At 37.0% G+C, this 20,795-nt stretch overlaps 1 protein-coding gene across 8 annotated transcripts in view; it reads right to left on the bottom strand.

Annotated features, from left to right (window-relative positions):
• Window positions 1–20,795, bottom strand: part of RGS7 (regulator of G protein signaling 7) — a 516,676-nt gene that overhangs the window by 17,833 nt on the left and 478,048 nt on the right. For 5 of the 8 annotated variants that reach the window (XM_023247637.2, XM_023247632.2, XM_023247634.2 and 2 more), the window contains 8 exons: window positions 17,282–17,380; window positions 15,542–15,603; window positions 14,112–14,222; window positions 12,726–12,851; window positions 6,142–6,328; window positions 2,778–2,867; window positions 1,332–1,385; window positions 488–569 (listed from right to left, as the gene is read on the bottom strand). In XM_023247637.2, coding sequence (XP_023103405.1) covers window positions 495–569; window positions 1,332–1,385; window positions 2,778–2,867; window positions 6,142–6,328; window positions 12,726–12,851; window positions 14,112–14,222; window positions 15,542–15,603; window positions 17,282–17,380 — 804 coding nt within the window. In that variant the 3' untranslated portion in view covers window positions 488–494. The remainder of the gene's footprint in view (window positions 1–487; window positions 570–1,331; window positions 1,386–2,777; window positions 2,868–6,141; window positions 6,329–12,725; window positions 12,852–14,111; window positions 14,223–15,541; window positions 15,604–17,281; window positions 17,381–20,795) is intronic. The other 3 variants (XM_023247635.2, XM_023247636.2, XM_023247638.2) reach the window with 3 other exon arrangements.

Raw genomic sequence — 20,795 nt, 5'->3', positions numbered from 1 at the left:
AAATCTTGAGGCTTTTTTTTAAATATTGTCTTTATCTTCCCATGATGACTTATGAGGCATGGTTAGGAAAATTTTATTTTAAAGGTCAGAGATTCCAACAGAACCAGCCAACATTTTTTGAAGTTTATTGAGTGATTAATTCCTAGAGTTCTTCATTTTCCAGCCCTTTAATTTTTGCAATCACATTGTTCAAAGTATACACAGTTTTTTAAAGTCTTTCAAATACTCTGTTCCTAGTCACAACTGGCAATTCATAAATAGAACTGATTAACATTCCCCACCACAAAGATATTTGAAGGAAACTAAAAACAAAAAACAGCATCTTTGTTGACTCCAATTTGCTTACATTTCAACACACATAACTCCACTTAACTGGCCATCACAGCAAAAGCCACAACACACACACACACACACAGCAGCATGGAGCTAACCACACAACTCAACAGACAATGCAGACAAACTTGAGTATAAACCAAGATTTTTCTACCTCTTTTTCATAACAGGTTAGTGCTGGCCCTCAGTGTTGGTGTACAGTTTTTATGGCATGGGAAAATAGGGATGTTTCTGCCCTATAAAAATAAATGTGTTGAAGGCTTTAGTTTGAGCTTACACAACGTCAGAAAGTTGCAAAGGCACTGGCACAATACAAAAAAAAAAAAAAAAAAAAAAAAAGGAATCCCACATACAAATATATCACCAAAATATCACCAAAACACATGGCAAGATACTAAGAAAACAGTGGTAGGAAAACTATTGGTTTCTTGGATGATTTATGCAACAGTTTTCAACACCTTCCCAAAACATAAAGCATAAGAGAGGCACGCTGGTGGGTCTTTGGTGGGCATATCTTGTCACCAACCACCATTCATACCCAGTCTTTGGCTTTAAACTGCTCATTAGGCCATTTTCTCTCTGCAGAGGTAGAAAGCACAGAACCCTCATTGTTCTTTAACTTTTAAAAAAGCCTTAGGAAGGGCTAAGAGAAAGAGCATGTAGAAATGCATGCACTATCTTTAAGAAAGAAAGGGATACATGGAATGAAAATAAAAATACATAAGAGATACTTTCTTCATTTTATATGCCATAATATATACTTCTTTCCAAACCTTAGTTTGACACAAATGGTTTCTTACGGATGACATCTTTACTCTAGAAAGAGCTGGGTCAGAAAGATAAGCGGGAAGCAGAAGTTCTGAGTTCGAATAAAGACAATACTTTTGTTACGTCAACGGATGAAAGGTGAGTGATGGGGCTAGAAATTGGGAAAATTTCCCAATTAGACTTAATGATTTGTAATTCCTCAAAAAAAAAAAAAAGAAAAGAAAACTTACCACATTCTGTGCAAATTTCTCAAAAGATGTTCTGCGATCCATTGAGTGTTCCGACTTACATGAATGGGGTGGGTGTGGCAAAGGGAAATAGGGAACATAAATAAAAAGAAAGCAAGGAAAACAGCATAAAGAGACAGGATGATGAAAGGGGGCAATGCCAAATCCATGTTCTAAGTCACAGGGACCGGGAAGGTAGGAAAGCTGCCAAGGAAGGACGCTAGACACAGGGCATAGGCTCTGTTTTTATTAGAACTTCTATTTTTAACACCAAAGCTCTTCCTGTGCAAACAAAATGGTATGATTTCAAGGCAAAATCAAATGACACTAAAATGAAGTAGATTCATGAAGGTTTTACGTTGACACTTGCAAAGCCTACAGATTTGAAAATCAGTGGAATATCTTCAGAATTTCTTCATACTTTTCTGTTAGGACTAGATTTCTGTTGATTATGTCAATTCTGTCAAGCATTGCTGTCCAATAGAATTTGCTGAAAGGATGGAAATGTCATTCTATGTTGTCCAATATTTCAGAAGCCGGGGCCATTGAGTACATGAAATCTGGCTAGAATTTATGTACTCTTAATTAATTTAAATTTAAATTTAAACAACCCCATGTGGCTAGTGGCTGCTGTATTGAACAGGGCAAGGGCAGAGTATTTATTGGCAAAGGCAATGGACTTTAAAAAATCCTATTAGCCTAAATGACAGTCATGAATTGCACAAAATTATAATTTCACCTCAAAAGTTTCAGGAAGCTATGGACTATTTTAACATTAAAAAATAATGAATGATGTTCAATTTTTATATTCAGATTTTCCATACCCTGCCTTAATGATTACATTGATTATAAACATTAATTGAATAATGAGGTCTACTGCAGCTCTTCCAAAATGTGTTTGGCTACCTTGTTAGGTGTGTAAAGTTCACCATCAGGATACTAAGTAATCCAGGATGAATGCCAAATTAAAATATTTTGAATTGAACGTAACTACATTTTGGCAACTATCATTGAAAATAATAAGTCTATATTTGGTTATGGGGCATGTGGCCAAAACCTTACACTCAAGCTTCCAGGACAAAGAAAACCCTCTTCAAGTTTTTGACCCAATGATGTTATTCTTTCCTTTTCATTAATTTTAATTTTTTATATTTTTATATACATAAACTGGCCATACAAGAGACTAACATGAAACATGAAAACAGGTTCTAAAAAAAGTTGTAAAGCATGAACATCTGCAGAAATTAACAACAAAAAAAAAAGGAAATAAGCAATCAACAAACAAAAACAAAAACATCTCAGATGGCCCTTATAAAACACAAAGGTTTGGGGAAGGTCTTGGAGTGTGTTCACTTACCATTTGTCCAATACCCTGGCCTCAGTAGAAGGAACTACTCCATACAATTATAACTGAGAACCAGATCGAAAAAGGTCACAAAGAACCAATACCTTTTTCTTTGCCTGTAGAAGCTCTTGATAGGCACTGGATCTTATAAAACGTGGGTATGAATCACTTTTCATCAATTTGTAAATGTGCTCCTAAAAAGAAATAATGGTTGAAGTGCGTCTTTATTATTTCTCAGGGAAAATCAAATCCTGTGTCAAGAATACAGGGTATGGCTCAAAACAAATCTGGAAACATTATTAAAATTAATAATGATAATGTTGATGAGAATACTTTGTGTTTACAGAACATATGAATCTTCAGATTTATAATTTTATTCATGATCAATATTTATTTATTTATTTTTTTAATTAAAAAAAAATTTTTTTTCAACATTTATTTATTTTTGGGACAGAGAGAGACAGAGCATGAACGGGGGAGGGGCAGAGAGAGAGGGAGACACAGAATCAGAAACAGGCTCCAGGCTCTGAGCCATCAGCCCAGAGCCTGACGCGGGGCTCGAACTCACGGACCGCGAGATCGTGACCTGGCTGAAGTCGGACGCGTAACCGACTGCACCACCCAGGCGCCCCTCGTGATCAATATTTAAAGTGGGTTGAAAGCTACAGAGGAGGCAAATCATATCCGGTCCTTGAAAAACATGGAATTCAGTTAATGGAAGGTCATGAAGTTATTTCAAATCAAGTTGTTGATTTATATAGGTCATTTGAGAATATAAATAAATCTACTATCTCTTAAAATTACTCCAGGCCAAAAGTGAATGATATGAAGTCAAGACTCAGTAATCACACTAGCTATCTACTTGGAGGATGCAGACTGTCCAGATGAATCATCTCTTCGGTACTAATTATATTAAAAAATTGTCATCCACATCCACTTTGGGCCAGAGCACAAATCCAAGAAATATTTTGTGATATTTAATTGCTAAATCTCCTAATTTGTATGCATTAAAAAAAACCTCCTTCAGTGACAGATTAGGTAAATATTTAATAATTTAAACCTATAATCAGTCCACAATGTTCTATTATGATGATGGATGTTGATAGACAAAGAAGTCAAGGAAAAAAATATATTCATCCCATTCAGTTGTTAGCCCCACCTAGGGAGATTCTGCTCTGGCCTATTGAAGTTCAATGGAGCATAAATGCTCCTTCCTCTTTCTAGTTTAGTGAAAAATCAGTTAGATGTAGAGAGTATCCTGGATGTCCCAATCTCTTTTTGTTTGCAGAAAAAAATATATTTTAGGAAATGACTCAGTTTCCCCAGTCTCAAACACACCATTGCCACGTAGGGCAGAAAATCCTCTCTGCTATGGAGTTATTCTCACTCAATATCTAGCCCAAGGCTCACCTCCAAAAGTATGGTACATTCAAGACCCTATCAGAATTTGTTGTTGGAAAAGTGGAGAGAGGTCTTGTTTTGGAGTCAAGCATTGAAGGTATCAGATCTTGCTCGAGACCTGCCACTTACAAACATGTAAATTTAGGTCAATTATCCCATCTCTCTGAGCCTTAGTTTTCCACTCTGTACAATAGGGTTGTTGTGAGGCTTAAAGGAATGATATATATTTAGCAAAGCAGGGGGGTATGCATAGTAAGTGCTCAGATATACTTGCATATATACCAGGCACACTTCTAGTGATTGCCTGTGTTAGTTAATTTAATCCTCACAAAACTTCAGTGAGGATGGGAACCATTATTATACCCATTTTAAATATGAAGAAGGTCACAGAGGTTTGACTAGAACCCAGGCAATTTGGCTCTAGAGTCTGTTTTCTTAACCATTACACTGTTTCTTTTCTCAAAAAATGGCAGGAATTTTCATTACTATATTTTTGAGGATGGGGTTAAAAAACCCATCAACAACTGGAGTTAAATATCTGAGCTTAACTGAAAAAGAAGCCCAGGGTCAGGTGGTAATGTTTTCTATAGAAAATTATGCCTTTTCATTTTACTGAAGACCTATTAAGCAAGAATATTTTTAACGCCACAGATAACAAAGAAATGTTCTTTTTAAGACTTCAGGGAGATCATTTCAAACATTTTACATATTGTTGGCTCTAGAAAAATGCTTGAAATTTTATCTTGAACTGAAAGAAAGATAAATCCACAGAGAAGTAAGCAACAGGACTATAATTTTCATCCTGCTCTCTTGCATGTGTCTGTAATTATTTCTGCATAGAAGGCCATGGGAAAGCAAAGATGGGTGTCTGTTTAGCTATCTCAACCTGTGTTAGTTTTCTATACGATGGCTCGTTTCTTTAGACCAAAGCCAGGAAAAATGTACTTTCCACCGGGAGTGAAAATAAGGTCTTTTAGATTTTAAAATCTTCTAGATTTTATTTTAGTAATATTGTTATTTGAAAAACAAGATACTTTCTAGAACTAATATTCTTCTTTTGAAGAGGTTTAAGAAATTAAGATGTATGCATGTTCCAATTTAAAAGCCAATTTAATTTACAGGGGCTCAGTTGGTTGAGTGTCTGACTTCGACTCAGGCCATGATCTTACAGTTCATGAGTTCAAGCCCCGGGTCAGGCTTTGTGCTGACAGCTCGGAGCCTGTAGCCTGCTTCCGATTCTGTGTCTCCCTCACTCTGCCCCTCCCCCGCTCATGCTCTGTCTGTCTCTCTCAAAAATACATAAACATTAACAAATTTTTTTAAAAAGCCAATTACAGCATATCATTAGGAAAATAATACCCAAAAGTTTACTTTTCTTCTTGAGCACAATATTTTTTTAGAGAAGGAAAAATTCAGACTGTGTCTAAGGAGGCAATTGTGCCCAGTTTGAGGAAAAAAAATCTAAATATTTGTCTTAGGATATTAACATCTTAACATTAATTTCCTTTTTTTCCTTTTCACAGATTAAAAACTTAACTTGGGAAATTCATATATGCCTAATTCTATTATTTCATTGTATCATAAGAGACAAACCTGGCTTGAGTGTGACATAACTGTAACCTACTCTAGCTTAGCTCTGACTATTCATAATGATGAATAATTTAGGAATGTCAGCATCTTAGAATCTCCACATTGGAAGATACCTTAAAGATTTCAACTATGTGTTACTGAGCCGAGGTCATCATTAGATAAGTGTTTTCTCGCATTTTGGGAGATGAAGTAGAAAAATGAAGTAAAAGTGCTCAAATATTTCAAATATTCCCCTTTAAGAAATGTTCACATAAAAACATTCACATTTATAAAACATTCCCAAGCTTCAGAAACTGTTCATTTTAATGCGTCTCTCTTTTCTTCCAAATCAATTGGAATTATTTTACATACAGTTACCTAAATTGAAAATATTAAGTCTAGCTGCCACTTACAATGAAAATAAAGCAGAAATACCTCAAACGTCAACTTTCCAGGAACACATTTGTGACATACTGTGAGGCCCACCCATATACCAACCTGAGCATCTTCGAACGTGTATCGTCCAGGTTCCTTCACATTCTGTGTGGTTTTATCATAGCTCTTAGAATCCAAGTTGATGGCACTGGGAGCTCCAGGAGCCAGAAATTCTTGCCATATTTCCTGAACTCGGGAAGGGACTTCTCTAATAGGCCTTTTCTTCAGGTCTTCCACTGCTAGCCAGAATCTATGGAAAATGTGACACCAAGCGTTTACTGTGATGCCTCATAACTTGCAACTTCTTATAATACCGACTGATCACACAATTCACAATAATGCATAACAATAAACTCCTTTTTTTTTCTCAGGGCTTCCAATATATGGCCTTTACTGAATTTCTTTTCATTAGTTGTATTCAAAAGTATACATGTTTTCAAAAGGAAATATTGAAAACAATCTCTTTTAAGTGTTTGCTATTGAAAGCAGATCTCCAGAGCCCTGATTCTTCACAACTTTAATTTTTACTACAGCAAAATAGCACCACTGAAGAACCATTTATTAGAGAGGAAGAGGAGATTGTAGGGAATTAGAGTGAATGACACGGAGCATCTGCTTGGGGGATAAAGCAGTGCATTGTACTATATTCTTTGGATCTGTTGTCCATGTGAGCAACGAGAGTTAGTATGGAGAGGATTTTCTGCTCTACGTGGCAAGGGAATCACAGCGAAGCTTTATTGGAATTAAAAGAGGCCTGGACACAAGATCAGAAAAGGCCCTAGCTGGAGAAATCAGGGCAGGTAACTCATTTTAGGCTGTTTAATTCAGAGAGTTACGGAATGACAGAAGCAACAAGCTTTCACGTGCCACTGTTCGAAAGGTTTAAATTTGCAGAGGCATCAGAGCAATTCAGAAGCTCTGGAAAACAAACAAACAAAACAAATACTGACTTTCTTCTAAATATGTAAATGTATTTTATAGGCTTCTGTATAGAATATATATGCTGTAAGGAAAAAAAAAAACCCACCAGAACATGTTTTGGCTAAGAGCAAATAGCAATGTCTAATAATAAAGGGTCACATTGTATTAATAGGTTTCATTTCTTTAAATTTTGCTCTGTGTTATATCATTTTGGTTAGGACTAGAAATAATGTTGAAAAGATGAATTTTTTTTTATTTTTTTTTCAACGTTTATTTATTTTTGGGACAGAGAGAGACAGAGCATGAACGGGGGAGGGGCAGAGAGAGAGGGAGACACAGAATCGGAAACAGACTCCAGGCTCTGAGCCATCAGCCCAGAGCCTGACGCGGGGCTCGAACTCCCGGACCGTGAGATCGTGACCTGAGCTGAAGTCAGACGCCCAACCGACTGCACCACGCAGGCGCCCCATAATGTTGAAAAGATGAAGATTGCGGTGCCTGGGTGGCTCAGTTGGTTAAGCATCTGACTCTTGGTTTCAGCTCAGGTCATGATCTCATGGTTTCGTGAGTTCAAGCCCCATGTTAATCTCTGTACTGACAGCATGGAGCCTACTTGGGATTCTCTCTCTTTCTCTCTCTCTCTACCCCTCCCATGCTCATGGCCTGCCTCTGCCTCTCTCAAAATAAGTAAATAAACTTAAAAAATGAATATATATATGATATATATATTATATATATCACTATAATTTGTTAAAATGAAAAAAAATACTTGAAAATGGAACATACTAGGTCTATGTTATCCTCAACATAGACCATTATCACCCTAATGGCATATGTAGTCATGAAATGGGAAAATGACAAAAGACAAAGTTCACTACAGGCTACAGAGTCTTAAGAGAGGTACAGTATGACCTTTATAAACAGAACCTTCATACAAACAAAACCTTCATAATTATTAAGTTTTAACTTGGGCATTAATGAAAGGTCAGAAATAAGTAATAAAGCAGTTGAACTAGAGTTAGAAAATCAAATACTACTCCATCTAGTGAGTTTCCAGTTTCTAGAGATTATTTTCCTGTAGATATATGTAACAGTAGATAGTCCAATTTTGGACAACGCCTTACACATGAAACTACTGTTATTGTCTTCAGAAGGGAAGGCTCAAGACTATTTCCTCCAAAAATAAGAGATTTGGACACTGTGCAATCTAACTGCCATCTGAGGGAGCATAAATGTTGTAATGAATGCTCATTCAAGTCCATTCCAGCATGCTTTCAACACCTTAATTGAAAGAATTTTTCTGTCCTCAAAGAAGCACTAGAGAAAAAGGTACACCATTCAAATAACTGCCTCACATTAGGACCCTGGGAGCAGCTATCAACAGGACAAACCACATAGTGTGGGAGTGCAAAGCAGGAAAAAGCCTTCTGCTGGGCAAAGCACTGGGCTGGTAAGGGAAAGCTGATATAGATGCAGTGACATCTTAATCAACTTGAAAACACAGAAAAATTAATTAGAACACTTACAGGAATAAGTGCAGGCTCTATTCTAAGCGGTTTAGTCATATTTACTAATTCAATCTCTACAGCACTAGAGTATGTGCTATTATTTCCCCCATTTTTGAGAAAAGGAAACTGAGGATATGAAGATTAAGTCACTTATTTAAGGTTGCCCACTATGAGTGTCATAGCTGGGGTTTGCCCCTGGATAATTTGCAGCAGTTGATGTGCTCATAACTGTCCCTAAGAGCATCATCGCCTTCCTTTCTTTCTTTCTTTCTTTCTTTCTTTCTTTCTTTCTTTCTTTCTTTCTTTCTTTCTTTCTTTCCTCCTTTCTTGCTTTCTTGCTTTCTTGCTTTCTTGCTTTCTTTCCTTCTTTCTTCCTTTCTTTCTTTCTTTCTTTCTTTCTTTCTTTCTTTCTTTCCTCTTTCTTTCTTTCTCTCTCTCTTTCTTTCTTTCTCTCTTTCTTTCTTTCTTTCTTTCTTTCCTTCTTTCTTTCTTTCTTTCTTTCTTTCTTTCTTTCTTTCCTTCTTTCTTCCTTTCTTTCTTTCTTTCTTTCTTTCTTTCTTTCTTTCTTTCCTCTTTCTTTCTTTCTCTCTCTTTCTTTCTTTCTCTCTCTCTTTCTTTCTTTCTTTCTTTCTTTCTTTCTTTCTTTCCTCTTTCTTTCTTTCTTTCTTTCTTTCTTTCCTCTTTCTTTCTTTCCTCTTTCTTTCTCTCTCTTTCTCTTTCTTTCTTTCTCTCTTTCTTTCTTTCTTTCTTTCTCTTTCTTTCTTTCTTTCTCTCTCTCTCTTTCTTTCTTTCTCTCTCTTTCTTTCTTTCTTTCCTCTTTCTTTCTTTCTTTCTTTCTTTCTCTTTCTTTCCTCTTTCTTTCTTTCTTTCTTTCCTCTTTCTTTCTTTCTTTCTTTCTCTCTTTCTTTCTTTCTTTCCTCTTTCTTTCTTTCCTCTTTCTTTCTTTCTTTCTTTCTCTCTTTCTTTCTTTCTTTCCTCTTTCTTTCTTTCTTTCTTTCTTTTTCTTTCTTTCTTTCTTTCCTCTTTCTTTCTTTCTTTCTTTCTTTCTTTCCTCTTTCTTTCTTTCTTTCTCTCTCTCTTTCTTTCTTTCTTTCTTTCTTTCTTTCTTTCTTTCTTATGTCTATTTGTTTTGGAGATAGACAGAGAATGAGTGGGAAAGGAGAAGAAAGAGAGGGAGACAGAATCCGAGCAGGCTCCAGGCTCTAAGCTGTCAGCACAGAGCGTGATGTGGGGCTCGAACTCATGAACTGCGAGATCATGACCTGAGCCAAAGTTGGACCCTTAGCCAACTGAGGCACCCAGGTGCCCCACATCATCACCTTTCTTATTCTCAGCCTTACTGTAGATGCTGTAATAACTCAGTAGAATGGAAAGGACACTGGTAAAATCCCATCATCCTTAATATATGGTAGCCGGAATAGGAGGAAGTGTCTTCCTGTCTTTGAGTCTTGAGTTCTTAATCAGTCAAATGGGATAACAATGTCTGTCTCACTAGGTTTCCATTAGATGACAAGATAAATTATGTAAGAGGCACTTCTGAGTGCCTGACACATTTTCAGACACTCAACAATAAAACTCATATTACTATATTTCCTTAGTACTTCCACTATGCTGCATGTATTACCTGAAAAGGGAATGAGGAAAAACACACCAATGGACAGCAGAGGTTATATTTGAGGAATAAGTTATCAATAAACAGTATTTCTTGACTTTTTTTTCCTGTCTTAATTCTGGAAGAACATAGGAGTGTCATGCTTCTGTAAAGAGCAGGTGCTTACAGGCAGCTGCTTGATAAGACAAACTGAGACTAACTTAAGCTCAATTAGCCCTCCTGGACAACTGGACTATTCTTTCTTCCTCAGTGTGTGATACCAGAAACAGTGGGCTCAGATTTGGGGAGCAGTGGAGTATAGCCTCTATTGGCTTTTAGAAAGCCTAGGATTCCAATTACTAGCCCATCTGACTCGGACAAGATGCTTAGCCTCCCTCAGACATATTTTGCTTATCGGAAAATGGGGCACGAATGTTTAAATTTCATTTTTGTTGGGGTGATTAGATGTTTGATAATCAGAAAGAGTGAACACTAAATATACCATGGCATACTTGTAACAGTATGGATATGATTATAACATAAAATATATTAAATATGTCATATTTCTTAAATGAAATGACTTAGATGGAAAACTAGCATGGTAGGGGTGCCTGGGTGGCTCAGTCGGTTGAGCGTCCAACTTCAGCTAAGGTCATGATCTCTCAGTTCCTGAGTTCAAGTCCCGCGTCAGGCTGTGTGCTAACAGCCCAGAGTCTTGGAGCCTGCTTCGGATTCTGTGTCTCTCCCTCTCTCTGCCCCTCCCCTCTTTCTTTCTCTCTCAAAAATAAACATTAAAAAAATTAAAGAAAAAGAAAACTAGTATGGCATAAAATTATTGACATAAGAAATGGTTAAGGCTTGAACTAAGGAATCAGCAGTGATTCAATTCATTCATGAAACAAACACAGTTGCCACTATTTCCTTTGCCCAGAGCTTCTTTCTTCTTACATTTTGGCTGGTTATATCTTGACATCCAAATCACAGCCTAAAGCTATTTCCCCTAGGATGCCTTTGCTGACCTCCAACTCTAGGTTAGCTATCCCTCTGTACTTCTCAGATCTAAATAACCACGATTTTGTGTTGTGATCTGTGTTCTCTGTATCCACCACTAGGCTGTAGTTTTAATGAGATCAGGAACCATTTTTATTTGGTTAGGTGATACCGGCCAGGCTTATTACTTGTTTATTTCTTAAGTTTATTTTTACTTATTTTGAGAGAGGGAGAGAGCACGAGCAGGGGAGGGGCAGAGAGAGAGAGAGGGAGAGAGATAGAATCTCAACCAGGCTCCAAACTGTAAGCGTGAAGCCCAATGCAGGGCTTGATCTCACAAACTGTAGATCATGACCTGAGCCAAAACCAAGAGCTGGACCTTTAACTGACTGAGCAACCCAGGTGCCCCATTTCTTGTTTATTTTTTCATCATGATACCCCTGATGTTGGCATTTATTTAAAAACTTAGAGAACTAGAGGAAATTCCATCTTCCCATCTGCTAAAAGGCTAAAAATATCTTTTATCTCTGCTATATTTTTTATGCATTCCTTTACTCAATAATTGATGATGTGACCTTGATAAAAAAAAAAAAAAACCCTTAGCAGTGTAGATCTTCTAAAAGCCTTCCCAAGATGGGTTTGCACAAACTTGAATGAATAGAAGGCTGCATCCCAACAATTTATGACAGGCATGCATATATAATAAAATTATTCCAGGTTCCAACTGTGATCATCTTGCTTCAACCATAGGACATCTGTCAAAGTTCTACATGCTTCTGAATGGTTTGGTATTGGTATCTGTTAAATCATCTGTAAAGAATGTGACAATGCCTGGAGCTGCAGAGTTCCAATGAAAATAAATGAATGCTGGGACCTTACCATAAATGAGTTCCACAGGACCGCATAAGTCATGGGAAAGTAAATTAGGGTATCATTTTCAAAAGAATAATGAATTAAAGAGCTCATGGAAAAACATTTTTATGCAGTGGAAAGTTATCACTCACGTTGGTGATCTTAAAAAGAGCCATTAAAATCTATTGCAGTGTCTCACATTTAAAAATTCAATTTCCAGGTGCCTCTTAAGTTAGAAAAAATTCAAAAATATGTAAGGATGATGCATACAACAGATGGGTGGAATGCACACCCCTCTCCTACTAACAGCTCAGTGTGGTGCGGCCCTCAACTGTCCTGAAGCTGTATTTAAATGTGCCAAGTGCACGAACTGCCCCCCAGTGTTGTTTCAAGTTATTTTTAATAGGCACCCAGACCTTACTTTAAGAAGACCAATACTGATAAACAATGATAATTTAACTTCATAAATATTATTGGCCATTCTTCACTTTGCCAAACATTAGTTCAGGTATTATACTTCTTTATGGAGTCCATTTCAAATGCATCACACTTATATACTTAATAGATGAAGAGATAATGTAAAAATAAACCATTATAAGGAACTAATAATTCTGGATAGGCTTTTCCTTTGTTACCCTTTTCCCTCCATCAGGAGGCAGAAATGCAATGGGTTCATCTTGTCATCATGTTGGTACGAGGATAACTGATCTATTTGGTGCAAAATGACCAGCCATATCGCAGTAAGTCTCTCTGACACAGAATAGGATACAAACAATGTGTCTTACCTTAAATTTTCTGAGCTGAATTCTGACTCTAGAAATTTAAGAAACTGTTCTCTCCCAACTGGGTCTTTCAATGCTTCATCCATGCCAAAACCCCATCGTTTTACCCTCTGCTGACTTGGTTCTTTGCTATAGGAGATAAAATGAGGAAAAATATACTCCTTTCAGGCCAATTCTGTCTTCTGCTATTACATCTCCCCTCAAAATCATATATATCTTGAGGTTCCCATCTTTAACATATCTTTCAGGAAAAAAAAATCTGTGATTGATGGCTGTGCATGAAATCATAGTGAAGTATACATTAGGCATTAACAACAGTCGAACTTTATTAAGCCTAGGCACTCACTAAGTGCTCTAGAGGGATTCTTTTAGATTTTTTTCTGCAACTTTTGAGACAGGTACTATTATAATTCTTACTTTATAGGTGAAGAAATCAAGGCACAAAGAGGGTTTTAACTTGCCAATGTATGACACGTAATAAGGGGCAATATTCTAGACATTCTCACCTCAAAGCACAATTTCTTAACCAGCATATAGTGTGGAGTCTCATGGTGGTATGTTGTACTGGAGGAAAATGCATTGGGAACCAAAAGGCCAAAATTCTAGTTATGAGTTTGTTGTTGATGAAATGTGTGACCTAACCCTGGCTGAATCACAACATTCTGGGGCCCTAATTCCTCATGTATAAAATCTAGACCTTATGGATGAAGAGCCTGCACTTGTCAAGCATTTAAGAACACTGTCTGGAGGTAAAAGAAAGAAAAAGCCCATAAACACAGTCTAGAGAAAGGCCATAGGATATAAAATCCTCACTCTGTATAGTGATAGGCACTGCTCTCCTCATGACTCTGTCAAGATTGACGATATAAGTCTTCCCTTGTACAGGTCATGAAGGAAACCAGGGAATCTTAAATTGTGCTTTGGTTTTCTTAAGACGTCAGTATCTTGTCAGATTCTCTTAGAGTGTTAATGGCAAGTTCATTTTGTTTTAAAATTGAATGGATAGAGCCATACCTGTATTGTGCTTAAATAAGTATGGATTTAACAACCATTTTGCTTGAATACAGGGGCCTGTGTGGCTATGCGGAGTTTCAAAGAAGCAAAAACCATGAGCTAAATTTCAAGAACTGAAGATCCCAACTCTGAATAATCTATCCTGAAACTCCTGTACCTCTAATTTTGTGCCAGTCCTCTGGCAATGTGCATCTGAACACAAACGCAAGTATTTAAGGTTTAAAAACCATTACCTTGAACAAGAACTTTATATCACAGGCTAATAGAGACACAGAGTAAAATTAACCTTACAATGATCCATTATGGAATTCTTCCTATTTTACCCAAAACCTGAAATAAGTGAAATAATTGGAGAGAAAAGAACATGTCACATACCTTGCTTCAAGTTCCCAGAAAGTAGTATCATCAGACAGCCATGGGTTAGAAGGGTCAGGTGGCACAAGAAATGGGTCATATTCTACATACTGTTCCGTGTAACTTAACAGACTAGAGAGAAAAAAAAAATATTTCCATCTTCGTTCGTTTTTTTCGCTGAGGTTATACCCAGCCCCAAATAAGGGATACGATATAAAAAGGTCTGGGCAAGGAATCGCTTGCTTATAGAGTAAAACCCAATGGCAGTTTCCACGTTTCAATACCTTTTGTGCATCAACTTATTGTGCACCTTGGAAGACAAATGTAGCTAAGGAGTCCATGTCTGTCCATGCCCAAACCAAGCGAGGCAACATCCGTCCATTAAAATGAAGTAAAATGCAAAGTGTCAGTGTGTGAAAAACATGCTAAGGGTCAGTTCCAATCCTTGGCCAGCCAGTCCACTCACAGCTGAAATTTTAGCAAACTTGGAGAATGGGTAAAGGAAATTTTTATTAAAAGTATCTACAGGAGTTAGGTAAGGGGGGAATCACTAACATTTTTTTTTTTAAATTTGTATTAAAAAAAAAAGAAAGAAAGAAAAGAAAAAGACGGGAAAGGAAAGAAGTTGGAGAGGTGGGATTTGGCAATACTCCAAAGTGAAGAACATGTGTGCCACTAATAACAGATTTAAATGAAGAAAAGGAAAATATCTAAAATCTGTGTTTAATTCAAATTCTGAAGTCACGCAATAACTGAAAAGTGTCAATGTTAAGATGAATTTACAGAGAGGCTCTAAGTTGCCAAAAAGTAACTTGATAAATTGAAAGGTTCATTTCTCTCAGCAGGAGTGAAAAATTCAACTCCTTGGAAATAACTTCTGTATCTGATTCTAGTTGCACAGGACTGGATCTCGAGAGACTGAAGACAGTAATGATCATTCTTTCATTTAAACTATAACAGAAGAGTTCCCTGAAAGTTTCCTTCCCTTCCCTCCCTTCCCCTCCCCTCTCCGTTCCTTCCCTTTCCTTCTTTTCTCTTTTCCTTTCTTTCTTTTCTCTTTTTCTTTTTTCTCTTTCTTTCTTTCTTTCTTTCTTTCTTTCTTTCTTTCTTTCTTTCTTTCTTTCTTTCTTTATTGTTTTTGAGAGACAGGGAGAGATAGAGCACAAACAGGAGAGGGGCAGAGAGAGAGAGGGAGAAACAGAATCCAAAGTAGGCTCTAGGCTCCGAGCTGTCAGCACAGAGCCCAAACGTGGGGCTTGAACTCACAAACCATGAGATCATGACCTGAGCTGAAGTTGGACACTTAACCAACTGAGCCACCCAGGCACCCCATTTTTGAAAGTTTTCTATGTGCAAAAGGAAAAATAAAATTTCTTACAGGATCCCATTTTAAACACAGTTAACTATCACATGATTTTTTTTTATTTATATGGGCATCTTGAAATACTTACCTATCAGCAACTTTTGACATTTTTAACCGATGTCTATCTAACTGTATTTGCCAATATTTAATCTGAAAAGAATTAAAGAAGTAGTTATGTAAGTAGTGACATTCTCAGAATTTTCAACTCGAAATTCTGATACATTGGGCAATTCTAAATAAGAATATGTTCCAAGTCAGTAAAATTTCAAAGTCTGAAAAATCAAATGTGATGACTCTGAAAATTAAAGTGTTTGAAAAAACATAGTCAATATCCCTTTAGAACAGCAATGAATTTGAACATTCTGCATACTTTGACAAAATATAACTTTATTTTAAAAGCATTATAGAGATTTTAAACATTTATTCAGAGTGAAAAGCCAAATCAGAATCAATCCCCAATATTAAATTCAGAAAATAAATATATTTGTTATTTGTACTATAATTTCTTTTTTTTTTTTAATGTTTATTTCTGAGACAGAGCATGAGTGGGGGAGGGGCAGAGAGAGAGGGAGACACAGAATCTGAAGCAGGCTCCAGGCTCTGAGCTGTCAGCACAGAGCCTGACGCGGGGCTCGAACTCACGAACTGCGAGATCATGACCTGAGCCGAAGTCGGTCGCTCAACTGACTGAGCCACCCAGGTGCCCCATGTACTGTAATTTCAAAGTAAACCCTACTTCCTAATACTAGCCCAAGAAAGCATCAAAGATAGGTGTTTGGGGAATAATTTTACCAACATTTCATAACAAATGTTCACAGGGACATAATCACACATAGAAAACTTCAAAACTCTCTAAATTACTTTCCATTCATGGTTATTATAAATATACTAGAGAAAGTATCATTACACTATTGCTAAACCAGATCACAATAAAATATCAGGGAAAAGAATAAAAAAGTTATTTTGAACCAAACCAAGAGATTTCACTATTATTTGATATGAGAGACCCTCGTGTTTGCTCTCGAATATTACTTGGGGCCCAAACTATTTATCAATTTGTGAAACAACAAGTGACATATGCCATTACTGCACACCAGTGTTAATGCAGGAAAACTTCAGAGGCTTATGAGGAGCGGGGGGGGGGGGGGGGGGGGGAGAAGCAAGAAAAAGCTCTCCGTGAAGATCATGTCACATGATTGGATACAGAAAACACGTGACTCAACGGTCACCAGCTTCTAGTCTTCTGTTCTTCAAGAAGAGCTCCAGAGTACAAAATAACTCTTGAAATGGAGACGCCTAATCATCAGTGTAGGTCATTTTAAAGAATTGGTTAGAGGAAGCAGGATTTGGGGAATTAGAGAGTGAAGAGATGTGAAAAACACCTCTCTATATTGATACATTTTCGAGTGACTACACACCTTAAAATAAGTGATTTCACTAACTTTTAACTGCAAATCTTCTCTATGAAACAGTCAACCCTTCAAATAACCTTTGAGAACCCTTGTCATTAAGATTCACCATGGGGGCGCCTGGGTGGCGCAGTCGGTTAAGCGTCCGACTTCAGCCAGGTCACGATCTCGCAGTCCGTGAGTTCGAGCCCCGTGTCGGGCTCTGGGCTGATGGCTCAGAGCCTGGAGCCTGTTTCTGATTCTGTGTCTCCCTCTCTCTCTGCCCCTCCCCCGTTCATGCTCTGTCTCTCTCTGTCCCAAAAATAAATAAAAACGTTGAAAAAAAAATTAAAAAAAAAATAAAAGAAAAGATTCACCATGTAGTCTTCATAGCTACTACTCTGTAAACCCTTAACAGATCATTTTTTAGGTAGACCCACCTGTTGTTGTAATTCATCTTCTGTTGGAGGTTTAGTTTCTGGTGTGGGTGTGTGGGTAGGACTGTGACTTCTAATGTCATTTTGTAAACCATAGACAGACTATATTAAAGTAAAAAAGAAATATTTTAGGACAAAATATCATTTATGGCCACAGACTTTCTAAAAGGTAATTTTGTGTTATATATTCAGTAAGGTAACGCAAAGCTTTGTTACATATTTGATTAAGCTTCTCATTAAAATTCAAAGACACTGCTGTCATAAATATCTTATGAATATAAAATAGAAGCCCAGCTCTTTGAAAAAAATATGTGGTTAGATTATTAACTTTGACAGAATAATCGATTATATGGAAAGATCACGGTAAGTCTGATAATAAAATTTGGGGATGGACTGAGAGTACTAAGTTGGGAAATAACACTGTATAGCATTTAATAAATATTGATTTTAAAATAAAATAGGGGTGGATATAGAATAGATTAAACACTTTATAAACCAAAAGAAAATGAAAAGAATCTGAGTTTTACAAAATGGAATACTGAAGAGAGAGACTACGTCAACAATTCTGTTGTTGATTTGGTTTCTGCTAGTGTGATCAAGGACACCCCAGAGTGCTCCAAATTTCCCACCTCAGCATTGGGTTATTTACCTCACCACACGGGCCTTGACATTTGGTGCCTTTGGGTGCCTTTTGCAAGCATCAGTGACCGCAAAGTTTTCTCATATCTTTGGAATCCTTGATGCCCCAGTGCTTCCTTAGTATTTTGTCAAAAGGCCAAATCTACTGTTTAGGAATACTCTTTTTTGAGAAAGACCCACTGCTTAGTATGTACAAATGAATATTTAGAGTCTTACAGAGACAAAAAAAAGTCTTCACCTGAAGGCGAGGCATCTCACATATCAACTCAAGGGAGAAGCCAAATAACTTTTTCTTTCATATCAAAGAATTATGACTTTAAAATAAAGGATTTAATATAAGCTACTGAGCACTTTTTGTTTGGACAAGAGGATGAAAGATAAGGACATAATAAAACTGCTCAAGCCCCACAAAATTGAAGTTACCAGATAGGTTTGGAAGAAACTCTTGAAATCAGAAGAGGGTAGATACAGATGTTTAAATGAGCCAATTTTCAGGCCCATCACTAACCATACAAGTATCTCTACATTCTATTGTGTTTGTTCCTGACCTGTTTTTACTCGGACTCTATCTTTTCTTAATGTTAACCTGTTAGCTCTATACATGGACCTTTGGACTTGGTTTTTCCCTTGTAACTCCTCCTTACTTTGCTCTTAGCCTTTCTTCAATAGATACTCACTTGGATTTAACCTGCCTGAATTATCCAATTTAGACTATCTTTGGTAAATCTTTCAATCTGCCCTCTCTTGACCTAGTGTCAACCTCTTGGAACTTAATTTCTGTCACTGGACATCCATTTCAACCCAACAAATATGGGTTGTATTCACATATGCCGTGAATTAATTATTAACAGGAGTGAACTGAATGGCTTAATTTTTTCTGTTCTTCCATTCATTCATTCAACATTTATTGAACACCTACTGTATGCTGGAGATAATGCTGAGCACTAGGGATGTAGAAATAAACAAAGATAGGTATGCTTCCTCCTCCATTGGAATTCACAACCTAGCGGAGGGGAAACATGTTACACAAATACTCACACAAATAAACATATGATTAAAACTGTGGTAAGTATCATGAAAGAAAACAATAACAAGAGCATGGGGCCTGTGTACAGGAGACTTAATTTTCACCGAAGAAACAGAGAAGGCCTATGTGAGCTACTAATACTCATATTTGAACTTGGAACTCTGAAGTGACAGTTGAGGTTGATGATTTTTTAAAATTGGGTGAGTAAAAGATCACCAATTATTCAATAATTGTAAAAAATAAATGTAGACATTGTCCAATGTTTATTATTTTTCAGGTGTATTACATTAATTTTTATAAAGAAAATAAAAAGACTCTAAGGTTTAAACATTACATTCTTATTTACCTTAGTTTAATTAAAGTACTTAGTAAGAATCTATAGTTCATAGAAAAACGCTTATAAGATAAGATAGCTGACTATTTTAACAGTAAGTTTTTGGGTTAAGATTAAAAACAATTTAAAACACTGCTGGAAAAAATACTACATTTTGTGGTGTCATGGAAGTAAAATGATGTATAAATTATCTTCTGTCTCTCTATTTCTATGATTACTTCAGTATGTATGCACAGCACATAGGTTCAGGAAGGTCCACGGAAGAATCACATCACTGGAAGGTGGTGTTTAAAGCCGTCTTCTAGCAGTCTCGCTACTGGCTCTGAGGTTACTGTGGAGTTTCCATTTTTTGTCTTACATGCAGGTAAACATCAGGAGTCCTGTCTTTCATCAGTCAGAGTGCCTTTAATTTTCTGGGCACCAGTGATAGCTTTTAACTTTGATTCTTGGTTACAGTGAAAATGGCCACGAATAATGAAGTTTTACATAGAGGGCTTATTTTATGAACAAAGGAGGGAAGGAAATTGATACGAGTTTGGCAGACAGGTTATGAGGATCATCTGAAATGTAAAAGGCTTTGAATTTTTTTTAAAGTTCATATGTTAAAATATTGGCCTAGGGTGGGTGGAGTAGACCTAGCAACAGGTAGGAATGGAGAGAAAGGGACATGGAGTTGTCTGAATGTCTCAATGTCTGCAGCTGGGGGTAAAGAAAATTAACTAATTGGGATCCATTTTGAGTTGTTAGCAAAGCTAGTTACTAATCAAGATGCTTTGACGTGATGCACATGTCCACTTATTCAAATCCAGGATTCCTGGACCAGCTTTCTTCATATAGGGTACCATCCAAATGAATACTGGGTAAGTTATTCATAAAATGAAACAGATCTGATGTTCTACATAAATATGTTCATGTATGATTTCCCTTCACGTCTTAGAAGAAAGAGGTCTAAGAACATTCTCTACTTTTAAAGCAGAAACGAAAGAGTGCAGGCAGTTTTTATGCTTGTCTATACTGAGTGAAATCTCTGGGATTTTTCTGACTGGTGGTGGAGGGAGGGGATATTTCTCTTTCTTCTGGATTGCTCAGCTCAGCTAGGAAATGGATTGTGACCACATTTGCTGCCATGTGCAGGAAGCCCTGGCAGAGAGAGGGCAGAGAAGAGAGGGCAGGGTTAGAGAGACCCTGATGAGTCCCTGGGTCCATCACCCCCAGGGCTAACTCTGCCCCTGCTGGCCCCCAAGGCTTTAGAATATTCCCTGCTTGTAGCCATTTTGATCAGAGTGTCTATTGCCTGCAAGTTTATTGTCCTTCTTACTTAAAACCCTTTTGTGTCCCTGTAAGGCATGAGTAGTTTCTTCTGTTAAGATTAAAATGCCACATTATGCATCCAGACAGGAGGAAATGCCAGTATTTTTATGTATAAACAGCTGTAGCCACTGCATTAAAAGCAGAAAAACTAGACATTTAATTGTGAATTTGCTAACCGTTCTTCCAGAATGTGCACATTAGCTATT

This window comes from Felis catus, chromosome F1 (genome assembly GCF_018350175.1).
Source record: "Felis catus isolate Fca126 chromosome F1, F.catus_Fca126_mat1.0, whole genome shotgun sequence".
Taxonomy (NCBI): domain Eukaryota; kingdom Metazoa; phylum Chordata; class Mammalia; order Carnivora; family Felidae; genus Felis; species Felis catus.
Note: the sequence above shows the minus strand (reverse complement) of the source record. Positions and strands in the feature narration are given on the sequence as shown.